We start from the raw sequence: 26,409 nt of genomic DNA on the forward strand, positions 1-26,409 counted from the left end.
TGGATTATCGGAAATTTGAACTAGAGTACTTGGTCTACTGGATGACGATTCTAAAGAGAAATCAACGGCGGTTATATTTGTTAAATGTCTTGATCTAGTTACAGGTGGTGAACGTACAAAAGGTGGTGAACGTCTTGCTCGGTGCATTCACTGAATATCCTATTAGTTTTTAAAAGGAAAGAAAAATTATAATAAGTTATCCAATCAATAGACTTTTCTGATTTTGCCCACGTTTCGAATAGCCAAAAGATGCAGCAGAGGGGCAGGATTCGTTTGGTCTCAATATAATTGAGGACTGTTTGGCTCCAATAACCCGGTCCACGTACAAATCCAACTATTACTACGAACCAGAAAATTTTAATGTCTATTAATTTAACCACTTAAAATAAATTTTCGTAATTTTAAGAAATTTAGAGAAGAAGTAGAAAAAAATTCTAAGTCCTAAAAACTAGAATGGCGAGAAATAAGAAAGAAATAGATTGCGCGTCGAAAAATGTCGAAAAATAAAAGGTCGAAAAAGAGGCGTCGAAAAATAAAAATAAGAAAGTAGTGCGAAATACGGCGTCGTAAAATTCTAAAGCACCTAAAACTTAGTCTAAGGAATAAGCACTTAAGGGATTTTACGGCAAAGCCTAAAAATTCTAGAAGTAAAAATAACTATGGCAAAACTAAACTTAATACTAAAAGTTGCGACTATAGTCTAAAAATCTAAAGGTAATAAAACTAAAAAAAAACATTTTTTTTTTTTTTTTATAGACAAAATTTTAAAAATATATATATTTTTTTTTTTTAGTAATTTTTTTTTTTTTTTCTTTACGTTTTTTTTTTTTTTACGTTTTTTTTTTTTTTTTTTTTTTTATGTTTTTTTTTTTTTTTTTTTTTTTTTACGTTTTTTTTTTTTTTTTTTTTTTTTTTTTTTAAAATTTTTTAAAAAAAACGATTTTTATTTTTTTTACAAATTTTTTTTTTTTAAAAAACGATTTTTTTTTTCTTTTAAAAAAAAACGATTTTTTTTTTTTTTTACACAAATTTTTTTTTTTTTTTTTTTTTTTTTTTTTAAAAAACGAATTTTTTTTTTTTTTTTTTTTTTTTTTTTTTAAAAACGATTTTTTTTTTTTACAAATTAATAATTTTTTTATAATTATAATTTTTTTTAAAACTTTTTTTTTTTTTTTTTTTTAATTCATTTACTATTCATGAATAGTAAATGAAATTAATTAATTAATTTACTATTCACATGAAAGCGACATGATAGCAATTATTAATTATAAGTTACATAATATAGCCCTGAAGTATTTAATAAATACGACTTTTTTTTTTAAAATTTACGTAAATTTTTATTCTTAAATATTTTTATATTATTATATTCTATTTCAATATTATTATATTATTATATTCTATTTCAATATTATTATATTATTATATTTTATTTCAATATTATTATAATTAAAAATATAGCGTTTTAGCGCTCCCCGGCAGCGGCGCCAAAAACTTGATGATGTAGCGTGAGGGTACGAAATAGTATTATTTTTACTAGGAAATACTATAAAATATGACACAAGTTTTATTAATTTACGGATGGGATATACCTAAACCTTGCTACAACATTATAGGCAGTGTACCTAATCGTAGAGTAGTGTAGTTTTTAGTAAGTCCGGTTCGTTCCACAGGGAGCTGGTGAAGTTAACGCTATATTATTAAGTTTATAAGTAGTAGTATTATTATAAAATAGGGGGGTTTTACCGTTTAATGACCGGTTTGTCGATTCTATATTTTAAGCGCAAAGATAAATGACGATAATTAAAGTGCGTAAAATAATGACAATAAATAAAATGACAGTAAATAAAATTGCGAGTAATAAAATGACAGTAAATAAAGATACGATGAGAAATACAATAAAAGAATTATGCTTATTTAAACTTCCGTAATCATGATGTTTGACGTGTTGATTTTAATTTATTACCATGGGTTAATTGTCCTTTGTCCTGGTTTATTTGATACGTCTATCTGGTTTTTGTCCATAATAGTCCATCGGTCATAAATATAAAGTGCGAGTATCCTCGTCAAATTACCCTTATACCCGAAGTCAAATATTCCAACTGATTAAGGATTTAAACTGTGACGCAGTTATCACTTCTGTCAACAATTACACCAGTTATCACTGTATGTAATCCACCCCTGTTTTAATTAGTTTATGAATATTAATTCATCCACTTGATCAGAATGAATAATCAATTACCCAACCCAATTGATTAATTAAATGATTATAACAGATTCCATATGAACATCACTAAATAGGACAACCATAATCATTATTAATTATTAGGTTAATTAATTTGAAGATAGGTTCGACAGACTCCAATGAGTTGTCACTCAATTAGACAATACCCCCCATCTATTAATAGCCCATAGTTCAATTTCCACAAGTGTCGTTCTTTTGTTCAAACCCCAATTATGGTACAAAGCCCAATTACCCAATTTTAGTAATTAGCCCAACATCATGATTACTTCATTTTAAATAAGCATAATAACGACTTAGCTACGAGACATTAAATTAAAAAGGTTGAACATAACTTACAGTGATTAAAAATAGCGTAGCGTTACACGGACAGAATTTCGACTTACACACTCAAACGATCTCTATCATAAATCTTATTATTATCATAATTTAAAATTAAAATTAAGATTATTGTTATATCTGATTACATTAACATTATGATAGAGAATTATAAATATAGATATTAATATTTGATATAGAAAAATAAGAAAAAGATAGAAAGAAAAAAAAGATCGTAAAAAAAATCTCTCCCTCTTCATCGTTACATATCGTTCTTTTATAGGCGAAATTATAAATTGAATTTTCATTTACGACCCCTGAACTATGCTCAATTAACAACTTTTTATTATTTAATATTATTCTTATTATGATTTATTTAAATATTATATTTTATTCTTGTGCATAGTTGACTCGTAATTTTTACACCGTTGCGTCGAGCGCTGAAAGTTGGTTCATGCCCCGGTTCCGGATTTTCGAACGTCCTTGCGTACTATTTTATATCGTGTACTTTGCGTTTTGTAACTTGTACTCTTGTCATTTTTAGACGTTCTTCATCAATAATTTGAACCTTTTTGATTGTATCTTGTACTTTTGAGCTTTTTGGACCTTTGCGTCTTCAAATCTTCGTTTTCGCCTTTTGTCTTCGTACTTATTTAAAATAAACGAATATTACTTGAAAATGAAACAATTGCAACTAAAATCTTGTCTTTCTTGGGGAATTTTGCTATGAAATATATGTTCCTTTTTAGCCTTATCAACCACCAGCAACAACACAAACCACAACAACATACACCTTAACATCACAATCGTTAACCCGGGCATAATCATCATTCTACATGACGTTCTGCATCTTTTATCTTCGTTCAACATGGCGAATATGTAATCTCTAATGTTTTAGAGATTATATATTCTTGTTCTAACGTAAATCAAATGAGTTTAATATAATATTAACTCATTAAATCTATGATTGCATCTAAAGAAAACATATATACAAGTATATTTTCATAAAGATTGTAATTAAAGATTCTTTCGTACAAACTGTTAATGGTGAAAATATTTTAACGGGTAAGTAATACCCGAGGGATATTTAGATTTCACTATATTAAGTTACACTATACATTCTCCAAATCTGATTCAACAGTCATTTACTATCCTACTTACATCCACAGACATACGTATTCGTTCACCACAGAATAACCATTTTTCTTTCAATTTCATACTTGGATTTTGACCTATCGGAATTCAACAAGTGGCATAATGAAGAAAACATTTGACAAAATAAAATTTGTTAGAAACAAACAAATTAACTATGAGGATTTTTGTTAAGAATCCATGCTAACTGTTCCTAGCTAATTGTTCCTAGCTAACTGATTACATTTTATTTATCGCGATTTAATTATCGCAATTTACATTCTCGCAATTTTATTTATCGTCATTTAATTTCTGTTATTTACGTTACGCATTTTATTTATCGTCATTTAATTTCTGTATTTATTTTACGCACTTTAAATATCAGGACACGTATACAAGGTTTTGACATATCATATCGACGCATATATATATATATATATATATATATATATATATATATATATATATATATATATATATATATATATATATATATATATATATATATATATATATATATATATATATATATATATATATATATATATATATATATATATATATATATATGTATATTATTTGGAATAACCATAGACACTCTATATGCAGTAATGATCGAGTTCTCTATACAGGGTCGAGGTTGATTCTATAATAATATATATACTTTGAGTTGTGATCGAGTCTGAGACATGTACACGGGTCACGATACGTATAAGTTAATTCGAATATTATATATTAAACTATATATGAATTATTGGACTGTCAACTGTGGACTATCGACTGTGGACTAATAACATTGGACAATTAAAATAAATTAAAATATTGATTATAATATATGAAATTAAACAATTCTTCAAGTTTTCCACTTGATTTCATCTTAAACTTCATTTGTATTTTGACAATTACAATCTACGTTCAAACCTTTCATGATTCTTGAAAACACCTCAATCGAGAGTATGAACCAACCACACTTCATCTACGGAAGAAGAGATTGATCTATATAGTTAGGCACATGAAAATACTCGGAACCTGAGTAAACGTTTAACATGTATCTGTCCTAGCTCCTTTGGCATTGTTATTACCGTAAATAACAATGCAATTCTTTTCCTAATTAGCCAATTTTGTCATAGCTTCAGCAAGTCAACTTCGAATTTTCAACCGTCTTATTATAATCTTATATGCATGCTCATTTATTGTTACTGGAGAACCTTTTATATTCCATCATATTACCAGCAGACGTATCAGTAACCTCATCGCTCCATGACTTAAATCCCTCTGATAAATCACTATATTTATTCATTGAAACCCTATCATATACTTATCTACATCTGATAACGAGAATTGTCGTACCAAACACCGAGAATTAGCAATCAATATTTTGAAATCTCGCAGCATGTCTACATCAACAGTTATATGTAAACATATAACATTTATCTCTTAGAATTATGATCTTCCATTCTGAAATTCTGGAAAAACTGAATACAGCAGCACAAACTGTACACGACCTTAACTGTCGAAAGTTTGATGATAAAGAATGGAGTATTGGAAACACTCAATAGAAAATTTAGTACCGAAAAGCGAATTATGCGAAACTATGAAGGAAGCCGTGGACAAATCACAAAGAATAAGTTTGACTTCAAAGAATCCAAATGATTCTGTTTCTGATGAAATCTTTAGCGAATACCTTGCTTTCGAATCTAAACCCTTACGAATAAATATTCTTCATCATCCATCGATATTAGAAATTCCAAGATATCATCGTATCTTTCATTATAAATATCCTCCATATTTCTGAAGATATTTTCATAACTAATCTTAGTTGAAATCATTAATCTATTCGTGCTATCAGTGTTACATCATATAGAAACTGTTAGTTTCTATATTCTGTAAACTTTCGAGCTTAAAATATGAATGTTTTTGAAGTAGTGTTGGGAACTGATGCATGAGTTAGTATAATATAATGACACTTAATCAACGTGATTATATTACAGTAAGTCATGCTGAGTTTCTAATGGAACGTGATGATTCACAGAACATATCGTCATCACGTGCCATGTTACACGACTCTTGTATTCTATTTAACCTCAAAAATATCAAGAAAGTATTTTCTTGATGATTCAGTCTTTACCGGATATTCCGGTAATCTGACAAATCAATTCGTGCCACTACCTTTCCTTTCTACCTTGTATATTATGATAATGTGAAACTCCATAACCACGAATTCTGAACCATTACTTGATGTGCTTAATGGATAGAAGAGAAAACAAAGCGTAAAGCTTCGAAGTGTAAATGGGAGTATAAATCGCAGCAAATAGGAGAGTGTATTAACTGTGGATGACAACGATTATAGAAAACAGAAGCAATGACTTCGAAGTATAAGGGAAGATATAAAGCCGATAACAACACATAAATTACAAACCGTGGATATTATTACGAATAGCAATATAAAGACACGGTATAATTAAGAATAGTATCACCCCAAGGTAATAGTAGAAGTAAACAGGTTCTTCTGGAGGGAGATTGAAAAGAAGGATGACAGAAATGATAATTAGGAAAATATCAAGGATTAGAATGGGATTAAGCATTTTCACAATCTTTTGGATGTATGAACTAAGAAAGAAAGAATAGGAATTGTGAGAATAATAGAACAGAAGAGCTTAATTTATAATGGAAATATCTGATAGAGTAATCGAGGCAGATCACCGTATTTAATTATAGAGATCTTAATTTTCTTATTCGTCGAAGAATCAAATCTTTTAGATTTCGAAGAATTCCTTTAAATCCCTTGAATTCCAGAATTCAACCCTGACTCTATCAAAAGTTAAGACGAATCTTTACTTTTCCTATTTCAATCTTTTGCGATAGCTTCACTCATACGCTTCATGTAACCGAATCGTTTAATCTATATTACTCGGTAATGATAAAACTCTATTTACCACCCATATTCGCCAGGAAAACAATTTTATTGTTAACCATGACGACCTCACTCAAATTTTGGGACGAAATTTCTTTAACGGGTAGGTACTGTGACGACTCGGAGATTTCCAACCAAATTTAAACTTAATCTTTATATGTTTCCGACACGATAAGCAAAGTATGTAATGTTAAGTCTCAAAAACTTTGAAAACTATATTCATGTAATCATTTGACCTTTGACTACTCCCGACGATTCACGAACATTGTTTGTAAATAAATATAGATATACAAATAAATGTATGTACATATATAATAACAATTGAAAATAATAAAATGTAATTTAAACATTAAAAATTAAATATGTGAATTAAGATATAAAATAATTAAAATGAAATGATATAAAAATATATGATTCCTATATATAATTATTATTATATGTTAAAAAGTTAATATTCAATATTAGTTATATAACATACATTATATGGTAGTATTACATAATCAACAATATGTAATACTAATGTACTAAATTAGTTATTAATATAAATGTTATAATAATATAGTAATTTCTATCAATATTAATATTAATACTATTATCATTAATATTATTAGTTGCAGATAAGAAACATGATATATATGAAGTGATAAGTTATTATTACTAATAATAAGTATTAATATAATCAGTATTATTATATGTAATTACAAGTTAGAATATAAATGATATATCAATATTATTATTATTACTTTCGTTATTATTACTAAGATTAATATTGATATTAATATTGATATTATTAATATTATTAATTTTAATATGAGAAATAAATACATAACTTGTGATATGTACAAGTCATTATATTATTATTATTATTATTATTATTATTATTATTATTATTATTATTATTATTATTATTATTATTATTATTATTATTATTATTATTATTATTATCATTGATAATATTAATATTATTATAACTAATTTTATTAGTATCATTAATAAAAGTATTACTATCATTATTAAATTTAGTATTGTTATCATTATTATTTTTATTATTATTATTATTATTATTTGTTTTATTAAAATTAGATATTAAAATTGTATAATTAGTATTATTATGATTTAAAATATACTTATACTTTATATATACATATATATATATATATATATATATATATATATATATATATATATATATATATATATATATATATATATATATATATATATATATATATATATACATATACAGAATAAAGAATTATATATATATACATATACAAATATTATATATATATATATATATATATATATATATAAATACGGTATATACGTAATTATATCTAAGAAAAATATGTAATTCAGTTTCAAATCGCTGTCTAAGCCGTACCATTTGTCTGCTGGAACTAACATCTCAATTCAATTATCTATAACACAAACAAAATTTGTTAGTAGTCGTTATCATCTTTATTTAATTAATTCTGACAGAATAAGTTTTGTCGAGCGAATCAAGCTATCAAACAAATGTTAATTGAGCTAACCAGTTGTAAATATAATTGTTAAACTCTACATAATACTCTACTAATACCATTTGAGCAAAAACAACAGAAGTCAAAACTTAATTTGAAGAACACGGCATTCGTCCTCTGTTCTTTTTCTTTTTGTCAAAAACCCCGAATTCAAATCCTATTTTGAAATCTATAAATGCAAAGATGTTAGGAATATTGCACTTAAACTCTCTGTAAAATTTCAAATGTCAATTTTATTTATCAAGAACGAATTCTGAGGTCAAAGTTTAAAAATCAAAAAGTCAACAATTGTTTTTCTGTAAAATTCGAAGTTTCTGTTTTGATATGGGTTAAATTGACGGTTCCTGTAGTTTCTAAGAGGGATTTGAAATATATTTCATTTTATGATCATGGGCTAACACGTCTCAGAAGTTGAAGTTTGATTTAAAGTTCAAACGTGTTCTTCATAAAAGTTGTTACGATTTTTTTTCTCTCTCTCGGTTATAATAAATTACAAACACAACTAACTGATTTTTCTGTTTCAGTTTAACGTTTTAACAACAATATTTTAATTAGTATTATGTATTGGTTCATGGTTTGATCGATTAAGCGTGAAGAGAAAGATGAATCTAGGAAACAGGAAATAACAGTTATATTTAATTGGAATCGAACATTAATCAGATAAACAGGTTGGAAGAGTGGTTAAGGAGTTGTTCGGGTTTACGAGAGGTCATGGGTTCGAGTCCCGGCTTGGGCGATTTACAATTTTTTTTTTAGCATTTAAAGGTAGTTCCCATTATTATTATTATTATTATTATTATTATTATTATTATTATTATTATTATTATTATTATTATTATTATTATTATTATTATTATTATTATTATTATTATTATTGTTATTGTTATTGTTATTGTTATTGTTATTGTTATTGTTATTGTTATTGTTATTGTTATTGTTATTGTTATTGTTATTGTTATTGTTATTGTTAGTACTAATTATTATTGTTATAATTGTTATTATTACTAAGGTTATTATAATTACTTAGTATTATTATTATTATTAAGTATTAGGATTATTATTATTATTATTATTATCATTATCATTATTAGGAACATAATAAAATTTTCATTACAAACATTATAATTAGTGACAAAATAATGCAACTTATTATTATTTTTGTAAATATTAGTAATTGTACCATTTTTAGTATTATTATTATTATTATGAACATGTTTAGGATTATTATTATTGTTATTGTAAAACAATACAAGTTACTATTACTCTCACTAATATGAGTATAAATATCATTTTCGTAATTATTAGTTTTACTATTATTATTATTAACATAAGTATCAATTTTAACAATATTGTTATTAATATTAGTATTATCAATATTAAGAAAGTTATTATTATTAGTAAATCATTATTATCAAAACTATCATTTTTCGTTACAAATAAATATTTTGTACCTAAAATATAATTAATACATATATTATAATCATATTACTAGTTTATATATCACATATCAAATATAATAACATTATTTATATATAATGAATTAAGAATATTTTCATATAATACTATATATATATATATATATATATATATATATATATATATATATATATATATATATATATATATATATATATATATATATATATATATATTAATATAACCAAATATATAGATATTAAACGTTTTAAATATATACACAAACTAAATAAGTATAAAATATAATTCAAGTTATAATATATAAACTTGTTCGAATACAATTATACATTTTAATATATATACAAATGATATAGGTTCGTGAATTCGAGGCCAACCCTAAACTTGTTCAATGTCGTCATATGTATTTTTACTACAAAATACATTAGGTGAGTTTCATTTGCCTTTTTACCCTTTATATTTTTGGGCTGAGAATACATGCGCTGCTTTTATAAATGTTTTACGAAATAGACATAAGTAATCGAAAATACATTCTATGGTTGGATTATCGAATCGAATATCACCCTTTTTAGTCTGGTAATCTAAGAATTAGGGAACAGACACCCTAATTGACGCGAATCCTAAAGATAGATCTATCGGGCCCAACAAGCCCCATCCAAAGTACCGGATGCTTTAGTACTTCGAAATTTATATCATGTCCGAAGGAGGATCCCGGAATGATGGGGATATTCTTATATGCATATTGTGAATGTCGGTTACCAGGTGTTAACCATATGAATGATTATTTTTGTCTCTATGCATGGGACGTATATTTATGAGAACTGGAAATGAAAATCTTGTGGTCTATTAAAATGATGGAAATGATTATTTATGTTACACTAATGAACTCACCAACCTTTTGGTTGACACTTTAAAGCATGTTTATTCTCAGGTACGAAAGAAATCTTCCGCTGTGCATTTGCTCATTTTAGGGATATTACTTGGAGTCATTCATGACATATTTCAAAAGATGTTGCATTCGAGTCGTTGAGTTCATCAAGATTAATATTAAGTCAATTATAGTTAGATATATTATGAAATGGTATGCATGCCGTCAACTTTCGTTGTAATGAAATATTGTCTTTTCAAAAACGAATGCAATGTTTATAAAATGTATCATATAGAGGTCAAGTACCTCGCGATGAAATCAACTATTGTGAATCGTTTATAATCGATACGGACTTCGTCCGGATGGATTAGGACGGGACAATATATATTGATTGATACACAAAATATATGATACCCCACTATTTAATATTATTACGTACTACTATTTAATATGTTTTTTCCTTACCTTTTTTCTTTATAAAAAATTATAAATTCTAATTTAATTACATACAGAATTCATTGAGTCCACTACCACCAAAATTTACGCTTCCTTCACATATCGTTTTCAGTCCCTTTTTTCTTTATAGAGTGAATGGGAGATGGGAGATGCGACATGCCAACAGTGACCGTTATATTCTGGTCCAAGATGCCCCACAAAACAGCTTATTTTCTTTTTCTTCTATTAAAACATAACATAACATTGAGTAACGTTAACATTAGCATTATCATTATCATTAACATTTAACATTATAAATTAAAATTATAGTACGGAGTATATGATAAAACCAAGTAAAAATAATACTTCATTCGTCTCATATTAATAGTTCATAGACAAAAAATACATAGTTTAAAAAAAATTGACTGTCACATGTATTTTTTGGTCTACTTTCCAGTTTTACCCCTTAGTTTTTAACTACATTTTTATCTTACTTGAATAAAGTAAGGATATAATAGTACACTAACAAATTATTCTTATATATTTATGAAAGTCATGGCCGTTCCGTTAATTTTATGGGTCCTGTTCGAAAAACAAAAGTGGGCCTTTTGTATACAATTTTTTTCCTTATATAACCTAATACTAAGCTTCGACATCTAAGTATTGAAGCATAAACGTGGAGTATTGGAGTATAATATTGGATTACGGAGTATTCGACATTGATTATGCATCTTATTTTTTAATTTTTCTATTTTTTAATTAACAAATAGACCAAAATATGTAAAAATGAGCCTATATATGTAATGTTAGGATATTTTTTAGGGGCCCTTATAGATGTTGGGCCATGTGCGGCCGCACGGGTTGCACGCCTCAATATCCGGCTTTGATGAAAGTTAACTATTAATTTATAATAGTCCTGAAAAAAAAAAGATGGCTTATTAATATGAAACATAGAGAATATAAATTAAACCAACAGATAGAGCCATAGAGGATATTATTTTTTTATTTTTTATTTTTTGGAAGGCAATAGAGGATATTATTAAACGTGGTTGCAACAATGAACAAACAAATCATGAATATAATAGATAAATGTAAAAACTTTATATTTAACAACATATAATTGGTGATTGACAATTTTAAATAAATGTTTACAACAATTACTTGGTAGAGGTTGTCTTTTAAACATAGTCCGAGCTAATTTATTTATCAAAAGAAATATATGAGTTATTAAAATTAAATTTAATTATAAATAAATACAATAATATAAATTACATAAATTTTGCAGTCAACGGTCAACATTAATTCTACTAAAAACAAATATTGTAAAACTTTAACATACAGATTTTAAAAATATAGAACAAATAAAAGAGCGGGAAAATAAAACTAACTCATATTCTTTGCCCACTTATTATTTTAAACAACTTTTAAAAAACTAATTTCCTTCTTGGCGCTAAAGCTCTAGTCTTTTGGGCAAATTCAGCGAGATCTAGGATCGTTTCGCAGATCAAATCCTTGAATATCAGCCGTTCAATGCACAATACACTTTCCGACATCTCTTCCGGTTGATCTCCCCAACCATTGTTTCCAGCAAGATCTCTTTTCAACACAACACAAACTAGATCCAACACATTATCTGCGGTTTGCGGCTCACAGATCTTTTGATATTCTGAATAAACCGCCTGAATGCCGTCACCGAATTGCGCGTTCCACGGAGGCAACTCTCGATTTCGATCGAGTATTTCAGCAACACTGTCGAACACGAGCTTTCTTTGTAATTTTGACTTCTTTGTTGATTCGTTTCCGTTGAGATAATGTTGCTTTTCGAGAAAATAAAACACGCCCGCATCGTCCGGGAGGTACTTTGATGCACGGAGTATTTCAGCAATGTATGTTAAATCGGAATCCTCTAATTCAGATTCTTCGAGATTCGTCGATGATGATGATGGAGAAATAATCGAACTCCATATACCTTCTTCCAAATCAACCTTCAGATCTATCAAAAAAAAAAAAAAATGGTAACTGTTAATATAAAATTATAATAATAATTTCTAATTTTGATAAGAAACTGATATAAGTCTACATCAAAAATTTAAACACTGACACTGATAACAGTCACTAAATCGCTCATTCAATTCAAATATTTGACTTAACAACGCCGTCGTCCTAGTCAGCCGGACGAAAGCCACCTGTGATGCATCTCAGGTCACGTGACAGTAACCACCAGCACATGTTATCTTTTGTACGTATTATTCTACTAACATAAGCGTATAATATTTAGTGTACTGATTTCATGACGTCAATAAAAACCATCAAATCAAATCACGCCACGTAATCAAAATCGTTGAAACACGAGTCGCACATGAAAACGTCATGCGAACGAAATGAAAAAGGTACCTTTGAAATCAATGCATCGTTTCATAACAGGAGATGGTGATAATGATTCATCCTTATCGAATCCTGAATCCAGAACTGATACTGGACTCGGTAACACTGAGTTCGAACTCACTTGTGACTCGGTCATACAGTTCATTTCTGCTATACTGCTCAACAATTTATCACATCTTGCTAACAAACTTTTTCCTTCTCTGCATTCCTCCATTTTCGGTCTCTATAATTCATAAATTCAATAAAACATTAATTAACAAATAAATAAAAAATAAATAGTTGATTGAAGTAATTGAATACCTCTGGATCGGACTGAGAATTTGTACTGCCGGAATGTTCAGAAATCGATGAGGATTCATCTTCAGTAACAAAGTTGTTATACACCTTGTTGTACGGACTCCGATTTCTCGGAGACTGATTTGTGACGGACTGATAATCGGATCCGGATCCAGATCCGGATCCGCTTCTTTTAGGTGTAAGTTTAGGCGAATTAATAGGCGAATTTCTTCGCGATGAATCATTGGAGTTGAAACTCCTTTGCGTTTCAATGCTCAACGGTTTGTTCTTCACAATCGTATTACAGTTTTTCAAGTTCCTTTCAATTTTCGATACACCTGGTGAATTTCGAGCTCGAATCGGACTTCTACCGGTTCGATCAACCACACCGCGATCTCTTTTAGGACTAATCGAAGGTAAACTTTCGCTCGAGTAACGATTAACTCCGAAATCGTTACTGAATCTCCTATTTGGTGAAGCCGTGCGATTTGGTGAAACCAAACCAGATCGCCACGGCTTCCCAAGGACGATATTAGGATCGTCCGATGCAAAACTTTGACCGTACACAACATTACGCTGACCTTCTCTATTTAAAGCTTTTTTTGAATGTAAAAGTCCTTTAAGTTGCAATGCTTCGAGAATGTGCTTCAAAGTCTCCAGATCATTCGATTTTTCATCGATCCCTTTCATCTTTAAATGATTTTCGGTCTCACCGTACATTTGTACAGAAGTTTGGTTCGAGTCCGGGAAAAAATCCCCGGAATCGAAGAAACTTTTTCTCTGGTTATGAGGTTTCCACTGAGAATCATTCTTTTGATTTCTTATAAACTTTTTCGACTCTACCACCCTTACATTTTGAGCATTTCTATTGCTTACATTATCTCGAACAATCAAATTCGCTTCAATCGATTGTTTATTCGGTTGATTTTGCTGAAAACCGTTACTTCTTTCACCAAATCTAGAGTGAAACAAATCTCGAGACACTCTAGACTCAGAAGCTGATCTTCTGAGCTCTGGTTTCTTCAGAGGGTCTTGAAATAGACCCCGTGAAGAATCCGTTTCCGAAGAAGGTAACTGCTCGAGTCCCATCAGTCTTGCAATGACACTAGGAGACCGAGCATTACCTTCTTTCGGACACAAACTACCTTTCGAATCAACCGTGGCTCTACTATCAAGCGAGAGCCTCGGCATTTCTTTACAAAATTTCCATGAATTTTTCATCGCCCCTTCCTTTATCTCAAACAATGGCAATGGCATCGGCGACTTCGGTGGCGTTACGGGTGCATAAGCATTCGTATTCGCCACCGGAGCCGGTTTGAACCGGTCTGGACTCGGTGTCACAGACACCACCACCGGTTCAGCTAACTTTGTCTTTTCGGTTTTAGTCTTCGTTGGTGTAACAACGGATTTTACCGACTCTGGTGACGTCAGCATACCCTGTACACAATAAATAGTTATTACATTAATTTATTAATTTATTTAATTATTAATAGTTAGAGTTATTATATACTCAGTAGTATGTAACTTACGGTGGATGGAGTAAGGCGTTTAGTGGAATGAATGCGTTTTCCGGCTAAAATCTGTTGACGATCGAAGATATGAAGAAAACCAGACATGCAACCAATTTGTTTCTCAATTTGTTTTTCAAGATTCTGGTCTTGAATTAACCCCGTCATCATTTTCCGATGAGATTCCGTCGCCGGTGAAGTGATGGATGTAAAATATTGGATTTATAAACAAACACACGCACACACTCTGTAATGGTAACGTTTACTACTTTACATTGAGCTTCATGAAGACTGTTGTTTTTTAATTAGTCCGTACTTTTTTTTTTGGGGTGTTTGTGGGGTTTTTTTTTAAGCTTTAATCTGTAACTCCCGCTTTCTGCTGATTTAAAGGGAGAATAAAAGGAAGAGAGGGGAGACATGGTGGTGGGGTTGGCTACTTGGTCAGATTTATTTTATTACACTCTTCTATAAATTACTCACTTTTTTAATTAAATGTTTATTATAATTGATAGTTTAATTTAAGACCCCAAAAAATAATTTTGTGTATATATTAGTAAAAAATTTCCTAACGACAGCGTTTGAGTATAAAAATATTTATACTCGAATATATGATATTTAATCGGTTTATTACGTGATTGTTTTTAACCATTTTATGATAATCGATAGATACATTTATAGTGAGATTGAATTTGCGATCTCTTATAAGTATCTGGACTGTAATCCGTAAATTTTGTTGAAATAGCTAAATCCAAAACACTAAACCCTAAACCCTAAACTCTAAACCGTTCGTGTTAAAAACTCGATCTAAATCTTAAATCTAAACCCTAAATCTAAACCCTAAACCCTAAATTTCTAAACCCTAATATCTAAACCCTAATATCTAAACCCCAATAGCTAAAACCTCAAAATACGTTCGAAAAACACGATAATTGTTATATATTACTTCTTCGAGCGTTTTCGCGCCAAAATAAAAATATTTATCACAAAGTGTCTCTACTAAATGTTCATATTTTCATCTCATCTATAATGTTCGTGAACAAAGTTTTTTCAAAAAACGAAGAAAAAAAAGTTTTTGCTTCCCCCCGCTTCCCCCCGAATGGTTACTTCCCTCTTGATCCTACCACTATATATATATATATATATATATATATATATATATATATATATATATATATATATATATATATATATATATATATATATATATATATATATAGTTGTAGGATCAAGGGAGAATTAACCAATCTAGGGGAAGCGAAGGAAGCAAAACTTTTTTTTTTCGTTTGTTGAAACAAAATTTTTTCACGAACATTATAGATTGGATGAAAATATGAACATTTAATAAAGACACTTTGTGATAAATGTTTATATTTTGGCGGAAAAACGCTCGAAGAATTAATATATAACAATTATCGTGTTTTTTCGAGCGTATGTTGAGGTTTTAGATATTAGAGTTTATAGGGTTTAGATATTAGGGTTTAGAAATTTAGGGTTTAGGGTTTAGGGTTTAGATTTAGAGTTTACATTTAGGATTTAGATTAAGTTTTTAACACGAAAAGTTTAGAGTTTAGGGTTTAGGGTTTTAGGTTTAGGGACTAAACCCAAAACACTAAGCCCTAAATCCTAAACCCTAAACTCTAAATCGGGCTAAATTTTACTTCACAAAACATGAAAAAAAAAATTATATGAGTTATACATAATTACATTTTGAGTGAAATAATATGCCTTAAAACTATATATACCATGTTAAGTCATGTATACACAAAACTAATAATACGATATATATTGAAAACGTTCAAAAAAACATTAATAATGAGAAAAATGTCTTTCTTCGGCATCCTGACGACATCGAATGGCAATAAAATTTCTGAGAGTCTTGATGTTAGGGTCGTTTTAGGGTGATCTTGAGAATTTCAACACAATCTGAAACCAAAGGTTATGGGCCGCCAAATGTAGTCATATTATTGATATAAAAAGCGTGTTTAATGAAGTGACAATAGATTCAAAATTATATGCGTTATACATAATTACATTGTGAATGAAATAATAGGCCTTAAAACAATATGTACCATGCTAAGTCATGCATACAAAAAGAAAATAATATGATAGAAATTCAAAACGGTCAAAAGAGCGTCTAAAATTAAACAAAAAAAGGCAAAATTGAAGGCTTTCGAGGCCTCGTTTCGAAAAATATTTGGGACAAACCGGCTACGGCAGTTTGCAAACGGATAGATCTCGAAAAAATACACGATTAAAAAAATGTTGACTAAATCGGAGCTACGAGTCAAAAGATACGATAGATCTAACATTTTGGCCAAAGACAAAAAACACCAAGCACTATGAACAGTCGGTGTGTTTGGTGCGTGGTGTGAATTTGCGAGGAAAGATGTCTTTTTCAGAGTCTAGACGACCTCGAATAGCAAGCACGTTCAGAGAGTCTTGCTCGTTGGGCCGTTTTAGGGTGATCCTGAGAATTTCAGCACAATCTGAATCCAAAGTTTATGCGCCGCCAAATGTTACTCCATCTGACGGCGCATATTAATGATTTAAAAAGCATGTTTAATGAAGTGACATTAGACTCAAAATTATATGAGTTATACATAATTACATTGTGAGTGAAATAATATGCCTTAAAACTATATATACCATGCTAAGTCATGTAAACACAAAACTAATAATACGATATATACTGAAAACGTTCAAAAAAACATTAATAATGAGAAAAATGTTTTTCTTCGAAATCCTGACGACCTCGAATGGCACTAAATTTTCGAGAGTCTTGATGTTAGGGTCGTTTTAGGGTGATCTTGAGAATTTCAACACAATCTGAAACCAAAGGTTATGCGCCGCCAAATGGTACTCCTTGTGGCGGCGCATATTATTGATATAAAAAGAGCGTTTAATGAAGTGACATTAGATTCAAAATTATATGTGTTATACATAATTACATTGTGAGTGAAATAATAGGCCTTAAAACAATATGTACCATGCTAAGTAATGCATACAAAAAGAAATAATATGATAGAAATTCAAAACGGTCAAAAGAGCGTCTAAAATTAAACAAAAAAGTCAAAATTGAAGGCTTTTGAGGCCTCGTTTCAAAAAATATTTGGGACAAACAGGCTACGACAGTTTGCCAACTGATAGATATCAAAAAAATACACGATTAAAAAAAACGATGACTATATCGGAGCTACGAGTCAAAAGATACGATAGATCTAACATTTTGGCCAAAGACAAAAATCACCAAGCACCACGAACCGTCGGTGTTTTTGGTGAGTGGTGTGAATTTTGAGGAAAGATGTCTTTTTCATAATCTGGACGACCTCGAATGGCAAGCCCTGTAGAGACCAGTCCTAATCCATCTGGACGAAGTCATCAACATTTGGTCCTATTGCGAGGTACTGTACTAAATATGCCATGAACGACTCCATGTAATATCTTTAAAATGAGCAAATGCACAGCGGAAGATTTCTTTCATACCTGAGAATAAACATGCTTTAAAGTGTCAACCAAAAGGTTGGTGAGTTCATAGGTTTATTGTAATCAATCATTTCCATAATTTTAATAAACCACAAGATTTCATTTATTCAATAATCATACACTCGCAAGTGTTAAAAATTCATTCATATGGATTGAACACCTGGTAACCGACATTAACAAAATGCATCTAGAATATCCCCAAACATATAAACATCGAAGTACTAAAGCAGTTCAAATTCTCTCACTGGGGCGCTTCAAAACCAATAGATCTATCTTTAGGATTCGCGTCAATTGGTGGCAATTATAATAAACACCAATTCTTAGGCTACCAAGTTCAACAAGGGCGATATCCGGTATAACAATTCAACCATAGAATGTAGTTTCGATTACTTGTGTCTATTTCATAAAACATTTATAAAGCAGCGCATGTATTCTCAGTCCCAAAAATATATATTGCAAAAGCATTTAAAAAGGAAATAATGAAACTCACTATACGATATTTTGTAGTAAAAATATGCATACGACGGAATTGAACAATGCAGGGTTGGCCTCGGATTCACGAACCTATATCATTTATATATATATATATTAACACATATAATAGTAATCGATCAAATATATATATTATTATTAGTGATATATCTGTTATTTTAATGATTTATGTATTCCATTAATAACTTAAATATATCTATTTTATATATCTTACTTATTATGAAAATAATAATAGAGTTAGGTTATATGTATTAGATACATTTGTATGTAACTAAAATAATACTGATAAATGAAAAGTTGTAATATCTTTATAATTATAATAAGAGTAATATCAGTAGTTATAATAATAAAAACACTCATTTTTTAAAAATAAAGATAATAATAATAATAATAACAATAATAAGTAAAAAGTTGTAACGCCTTCATAACGATAATAATAATAATAATAATTACATTTGTAACAATCATTTATAATAATAATAATAACAATAATAATAATAGTAATGATAATACTAGTAATAATTTTTATTAAAATAAGATTTACAATAATAGTGATAATAATAATGATAATAATAATACTTATATTAATAATAATAATAATAATAATAATAATAATAATAATAATAACAATAATAATAATAATAATAATAATAATAATAATAATAATAATAATAATAATAATAATAATAATAATAATAATAATAATAATAATAATAATAATAATAATAATAAGTAAAATACCTCAAAGAAGTAGCCCTTTTAAAAAAATGCCCAAGTCCGGGTTTGAACCCGCGACCTCCCGCTAACCCGATAACATCCTTAACCATTACTCCGTATCAGTTTTTCTATTATTATTAAGATTTTAATATCTTTTAAATTAGTTTTCTGTTTTGAATCATCATCAATCATAGTAACATATCATCATTATCATAATTTTGTATCATCATCATCATTAACATCATAACCATCATAGTTCTCGATTATCATTATCAATTTACCAGCTCATCCTCATAATACTGAACCCATTATCATATACATCGTGACACTTATCATCATTCTAATATCTTTACCATTTCACACGCTATTCATTATCAACTTGTCATCATCATCACTAACCTAGTTATTATTATCATAATAATCACATCATCTTCTCCGATCATCTTCTCCGGTTCATCACGTCCATTATCTTTTTGACTCATCAATACATCATCTTAATCATAATCCTAATCTATCATAGTATCATCTATTCGGCCTAACCACGATCGTATACTAAATTTTGATCCAAATAGGAATTTGAATTATGGTAGCCTAACAAACAAACGAATCTCGGTCCATCATTAAGTACACGGCCCAAAAACTATATGTATATCTCGGCACAATTAAATGACCGATTTTTATTGAACATAAGTTTTGATGGATTGAATTTGTGGGTGTATGATATTGTAAAAAAAGAAAAGTCCTTTACAGTTTTCTTGTCCCACATCACAATCATCACAACTTTAAAAAAAATATCTGCCTTCTTTATATCCCCACTTGCGGAATACCACCAAACTAGTCCACTAGTATATGTCAAAAAGAGTTTATGGTCTATTATTAAAAAGTACCGAAACACTCAAATTTCAGCTGCCTTATCATCATTTAAAGAAACGGTATCTACACAAAGGATGTTTTGTTGAGGCTGCCGAACCATAGTAGCAAGAAAGCAGCCATTAAGATTAAACTGACATAGTAGCAGCATCTTTCATTTCGAAACATAAACATAGTAGGTGACGGTTAGGAAGTTTTTTGGTGTCAAAATGAAAACAGAAACTGAAGTCGTGGGCTACAACAGTAAACAGGAATATCGAGCAGGTTTACTTTAAGGGTAGTTGTGGTTGACGATTTGAACAAGCACGCAAGAATAATAACAATATCAGTTGTAAATAATTAAAAGTGGTGGTGTATGTGACGACCCGGAAATTTCCGACCAAATTTAAACTTAATCTTTATATGATTCCGACACGATAAGCAAAGTCTGTAATGTTGAAGTCTCAAAAATATTGAACTGTGTTCATGTAATCATTTGACCTTCGACTGCTTCCAACGATTCACGAACCTTTTAAAAACAAATAGAAATATGTGTATGTATATATATATATATATATATATATATATATATATATATACATACAATTACATAAGAAAATAAGCATATATTATAAATTAAACTATTATGTGATTTAATTATCATGAAAGATAACTTAAGGTAATTTAAAACTTATTATTTAAGACGGCTTATTTAATTATAGTATGTATACTAAATGTATATAAATTTAAAAAAAAAAAAAAACATAACGTGTCAATATCAAATAAGATATTAAGTGTATACTTGAATTTAGTTGTCTCGATACATTTAATTATATCTGCATAATAAAATATGATATCTAAAACATACTTATATACATATAGTCATGTGAATATATATACATATATATATGATATCGTGGAATAGATCATAGATCATATAATTATAAGTATGATATAATATTAAGATATTGAAGTTAATTACAAATTTAAAAATAATGGCTATATTAATATTATTACGTTCATCATTGTCATTAATAACATATTAGTAACCCTAATATTAATTATATCATCATAAAGTTTGATACGTATAATTTGTTATAGTAGCAGTATTTCAAACAATATTAATATTATTAATACCATTATTATTATTACCGAGATTATTAATTTTTTTATAAGTATTTTTATTCTTATTAAAATACAAATTCATTATAATTACCATTATTATTATTATTAATATCAATATTAACAGTAGTATTAATAAAAATCATTAAATTTGTATTTATATTAGTATTTTATTTATAATAGTAAATGTATTATTATTATTAATATAATTAAATTTATAATAAATATATAAAATCAAAAATGGTAAAGGCAGGTTCCTAATTTGTTACATGTCTAGATCAAACTGTGAATATTTTTGTTTGCTAACAAATCGAATGAGACCACTGATATACTCCAAATTCTGTTATAAATCATTTTCTACTTTTATGATTTATATTTTTTTATTCTTTTTCTTCAAGAACGAATATATCTTGTGTACTTGTTGTCGACTAAATTCAACTACAAATCAAATGATAATTGATTCGTTATAATCATAATAACATCTCCTACCTGTTATATAATCTCCACTAATACAAATTGCTAAAAAAGAGATCGAGTAAACAATTTTTTTTATTTAAACCGTCGAATGCCCTGTTTGGGTTTAAAATCATGAAAAGCTCGAATTTGAATTTTATTTCGAAATGTGTTAATGAGGTCTTGTTAGGAACCTTTCGTTTAAACTATCTGTAAAATATCATGGTTCAATTCTTCCTACCAATCAAGAATTTTAGAGTCAAAGTTACAAAATAAAAGTCAAACCGATTGTTCTTCATTAAAATTCGGATTTATTTTTATGTTTTAAGTTAAATTGAGATTACAGATAGTTTCTAAAAAGGATTTGAAACGTTTTTCGTGTTGTGATTGAGGCCTATAACGGCCTCTAAGTTCAAAAGTGATTTTGAGTTCATACGTATTAAGTTTTTCTGCTACAACTATTTTTCTTTATTTTTCTGTTTCTGTTAAATTGTTAACGAGCAAAAACAAGTCGATCATATTCAAATTAAGTTTTAAATCAAGCTGGTAATTCGATTTTGGTTAAGTTCTGATACCTGATCGAATACACGATTGAAAGGAAGAAGAGGAACAGTTTCAAACGGGTTTTAAATTTTGTTTTGGTTATTAAATCAGAAAAGCAGTGAACGGAGTATTGGTAAGGGGTGTTAGCGGGTTAGCAAGGGGTCTCGGGTTCGAGTCCCGCTCATGACAGTTTTCTTTTAAGGCATATTTTGAGGTAGCTTTCTTTTATTTTATTTTTATGATTATTGTTATTATTTTTTTTTTACTATTTTTATTACTATTATGAATATTAATAATAAGGTTATTATTAGAAGTATAATTATTATTATTATTAACAAAAGTGTTTTTATTAAGATTACTATTTATAATAAGATTGATATAATTATTATTATCAAATAACAAGTATTAATATCAAAAGTTAATATTTTCAGTATTATTATTATTAAATTATTGTTTTATTAAAAACTACTGATACAAACATTATTATGGGATTTATTATTAAAAATTATCATATATATTCTTAAAAATCGAATCATAAATAATATCATCATATTTATTAAGTATTATCACTATTAATATTACAAATATTAACGTAGTATTACTAAATTACTGTTTTAACTAACCAATAATATATATATAAATATAGTTAATAAGTATAACATAATAAAATTTAATATATACAAAAGGAATATATAAAATATATACATAATAACAATGCAATTATGATATATTAATAAATTTATACATATATATATATATATATATATATATATATATATATATATATATATATATATATATATATATATTTGTTAAATTACAAGTACATGGTTTAATAAATATATATATATACGAATGATATAGGTTCGTGAATCCGAGGCCAACCCTATACTTGTTCAATGACGTCATATGTATTTTTACTACAAAATACAGTATGGTGAGTTTCATTACTCCCTTTTTATATATATTTTTGGGCTGAGAATACGTGCGCTGTTTTATAACTGTTTTACGAAATGGACACAAGTACTAAAAACATATTCTACGTTGAGTTGTACCACTTTGTATATTTTCCCTAATAGCTTGGTAACTAATATTTACATGTTGGAAGAACATGTAAGCGCGAATCCTATTGATAGATCTATCGGGTTTGACCACCCCAACCGGGCTAGTCGCTCTAGTATCGTAAACGGTTGCATAGTACTTCGTCTTTACTACACTTGGTACAGTGTAGGTAGATTTCATAATAAATGGAATATGCCACATTAAATGTTAAGTATGGTTACCGAAGCGCTCAACAACTTATAGAATACTTTTATACACTTGCGAGTGTACATATATTTATAAACGAAAATCTTGTGGTCTATTAATATATTGGAATGATTGTTATGATAAACCTATGAACTCACCAACCTTTTGGTTGACACTTTTAAGCATGTTTATTCTCAGGTATGAAATAAATCTTCCGCTGTGCATTTGCTCATTTTAAAGATAATACATGGAGTCATTCATGGCATATTTAGGTCAGGACCTCGCAATGGGACCAGATGTTGATGACTTCGTTCAGATGGATTAGGACGGGTTATCACAGTTGGTATCAGATCGGTGGTCGTAGCGAACCAGGTCTTGCATTAGTGTGTCTAACTAGTAGTTGTTAGGATGCATTAGTGAGTCTGGACTTCGATCTAGTAGTTGTTAGATTATATATTTAAGTCTGAACTTGAACCTGGTCTGCAGGTCAAAAGTTTTTGCTTACCACCATTTGTTGAAAAATATCTACCTATCATTATCAGTCTCGACACGTCTTATTGAAATTATTGCATAGATGATGTACAGACAAATTCATATCCCATCACATTAAATTTTGTCTGACACGTTTCCTTAATTTCCTCCGTAATTTACGGGATCTTCTGTACTATATTTATAGGTATTCTATGTAATTAGAATATCATCCGATATCCAAAAATCATTCCATATCAAAATCCTCTTACTGATCGTAAAAGATGGATCCTACACCTGGCTTGGATTCCATTAGTTTCGAAAGTGATTTCGAGATGCGTATTGAAGTAGACTCTGAAGTCAATGAACCCGAAGTGTCTCCACCGTTTAGCTATTTTTCTTTCTGGAAGAGATAGGGGTGGGTCCGAGACTTACTCACTCGTTGGAGAAACGAAGAAGGAAAAACCTACAATGACCCAAACTTACGGCCTAACATCGGAGAAAACGATGTACTCACCGGTGAACCCATGTGCAACACTGTTTTCACCCTTCTTGCCAAAATATTTCGCCTCGAAGGTCGCATTACTGCAATCTCAGAAAATATTCAACCTCTACTTCCGAATACCAATCGAAGGGGAATATTAGAAGAAGTTAGGGAACTTCGAATTGATAATCAAGATCTATCGAATCAGATGAGTGGGTAGATAGAAATGATAGAGGGTAGGATAGAAACCCTGACACGAATGGTGCGTGATTCACAAGCATCACAAGCACCATCAACATCAGCCCCGTCACCATCAGCAGTACCGACAGCATCAGCAGTACCAGCAGCATAAACAGTACCACCATCAGCAATATCAACGGTACCACCACCATCCAGCAACAACAACATCCGCATCTCACACCTCAAATTCACAATCTGTCCCACGAACATCAACATCATACGCACCATAGATACCAAGGAGTACCAACAACAATAACCGATAAAGTATTGATCCATAACTTCATTAATATTCTGTGAAGAATATGTAGTTCCTAATAGTCTTAGAGAATACTTATTCTAGCTCAAACTGAAATTCATATGAGTTTAATATCATATTAACTCATTAAATCTATGATTACATATGAAGAAAATATATATGTATATATGTTTTCATAAAGATTGTAATTAAAAATTCTTTTGTACAAACTATTAATGGTGAAAATATTTTAACGGGTAGGTAATACCCGAGAAATATTCAGATTTCACATTAATAAGTTATACTGTACATTCTTTTCAATCTGATTCAACGGTCAATTACTATCCTACTTACAGTCACCGATATACGTATCTGTTCACCACCGAATAACTATTTTCATTCAATTTCATATTTCGATTTTGACTCATCAAAAATTCAACAAGTGGCATAATGAAGAAGACATTGGACAAAATAAAATTTGATAGAAACAAACAAATTAACTATGAGAAGAATTTTGTTAAGAATCTACGCTAACTGTTCCTAGCTAACTGATTACATTTCATTTATCGCAATTTTATTTATCATCATTTAATTTCTGTTATTTATTTTACGCACTTTAAATATCGGGACACGTATACAAAGTTTTGACATATCATAGTAATTGTATATATGTATAATAATATTATTGGTACATCCTAACACAATAAGTATACAATACATTTTGATAAATCCTAAGACAATACGTACACAATATGTCTTAGTTAATTCTAAGACAATACGTATATAATACGTCTCTGGGTTGATGCAAAGACAATACGTATACAATACGTCGTGGGGTAAATTCTAAGGTTATATATATATAAACCGATTATTGGACTATCAACATTGGACAATTAAAAATGAATTAAAATATTGATTATAACATATGAAACTAAACAATTCTTCAACTTTGCCACTTGATTTCTTCTTAAATCTCATTTGTATATTGACGATTACAAACTGCGTTTAAACCTTTCATGATTCTTGAAAACACCTAAATCGAGA

General features: G+C 28.8%; 1 protein-coding gene across 1 annotated transcript; it reads right to left on the reverse strand.

Annotated features, from left to right (window-relative positions):
• Nucleotides 1-12,149: 12,149 nt before the first annotated feature.
• Nucleotides 12,150-15,335, reverse strand: LOC139877594 (uncharacterized). Its single transcript, XM_071865026.1, has 4 exons — nucleotides 15,053-15,335; nucleotides 13,548-14,960; nucleotides 13,257-13,470; nucleotides 12,150-12,855 (listed from the first exon to the last, which is right to left on the reverse strand). The coding sequence occupies exons 1-4, from the start codon at nucleotides 15,200-15,202 to the stop codon at nucleotides 12,287-12,289; spliced, it is 2,346 nt and encodes a 781-aa protein (XP_071721127.1). The 5' UTR covers nucleotides 15,203-15,335; the 3' UTR covers nucleotides 12,150-12,286.
• Nucleotides 15,336-26,409: the final 11,074 nt, after the last annotated feature.

This window comes from Rutidosis leptorrhynchoides, chromosome 11 (genome assembly GCF_046630445.1).
Source record: "Rutidosis leptorrhynchoides isolate AG116_Rl617_1_P2 chromosome 11, CSIRO_AGI_Rlap_v1, whole genome shotgun sequence".
Lineage (NCBI taxonomy): Eukaryota > Viridiplantae > Streptophyta > Magnoliopsida > Asterales > Asteraceae > Rutidosis > Rutidosis leptorrhynchoides.

What these genes read in the sequence shown, in the direction of transcription:
- LOC139877594 (XM_071865026.1), bottom strand. Translation starts at nt 15,202, where the DNA reads ATGATGACGGGGTTAATTCAAGACCAGAATCTTGAAAAACAAATTGAG. An exon ending in AACGCCTTACTCCATCCACC is followed by an intron (nt 14,961 to 15,052) that starts GTAAGTTACATA and finishes TATTGTGTACAG; the next exon opens with GGTATGCTGACGTCACCAGA. An exon ending in ACGATGCATTGATTTCAAAG is followed by an intron (nt 12,856 to 13,256) that starts GTACCTTTTTCA and finishes TTTTTTTGATAG; the next exon opens with ATCTGAAGGTTGATTTGGAA.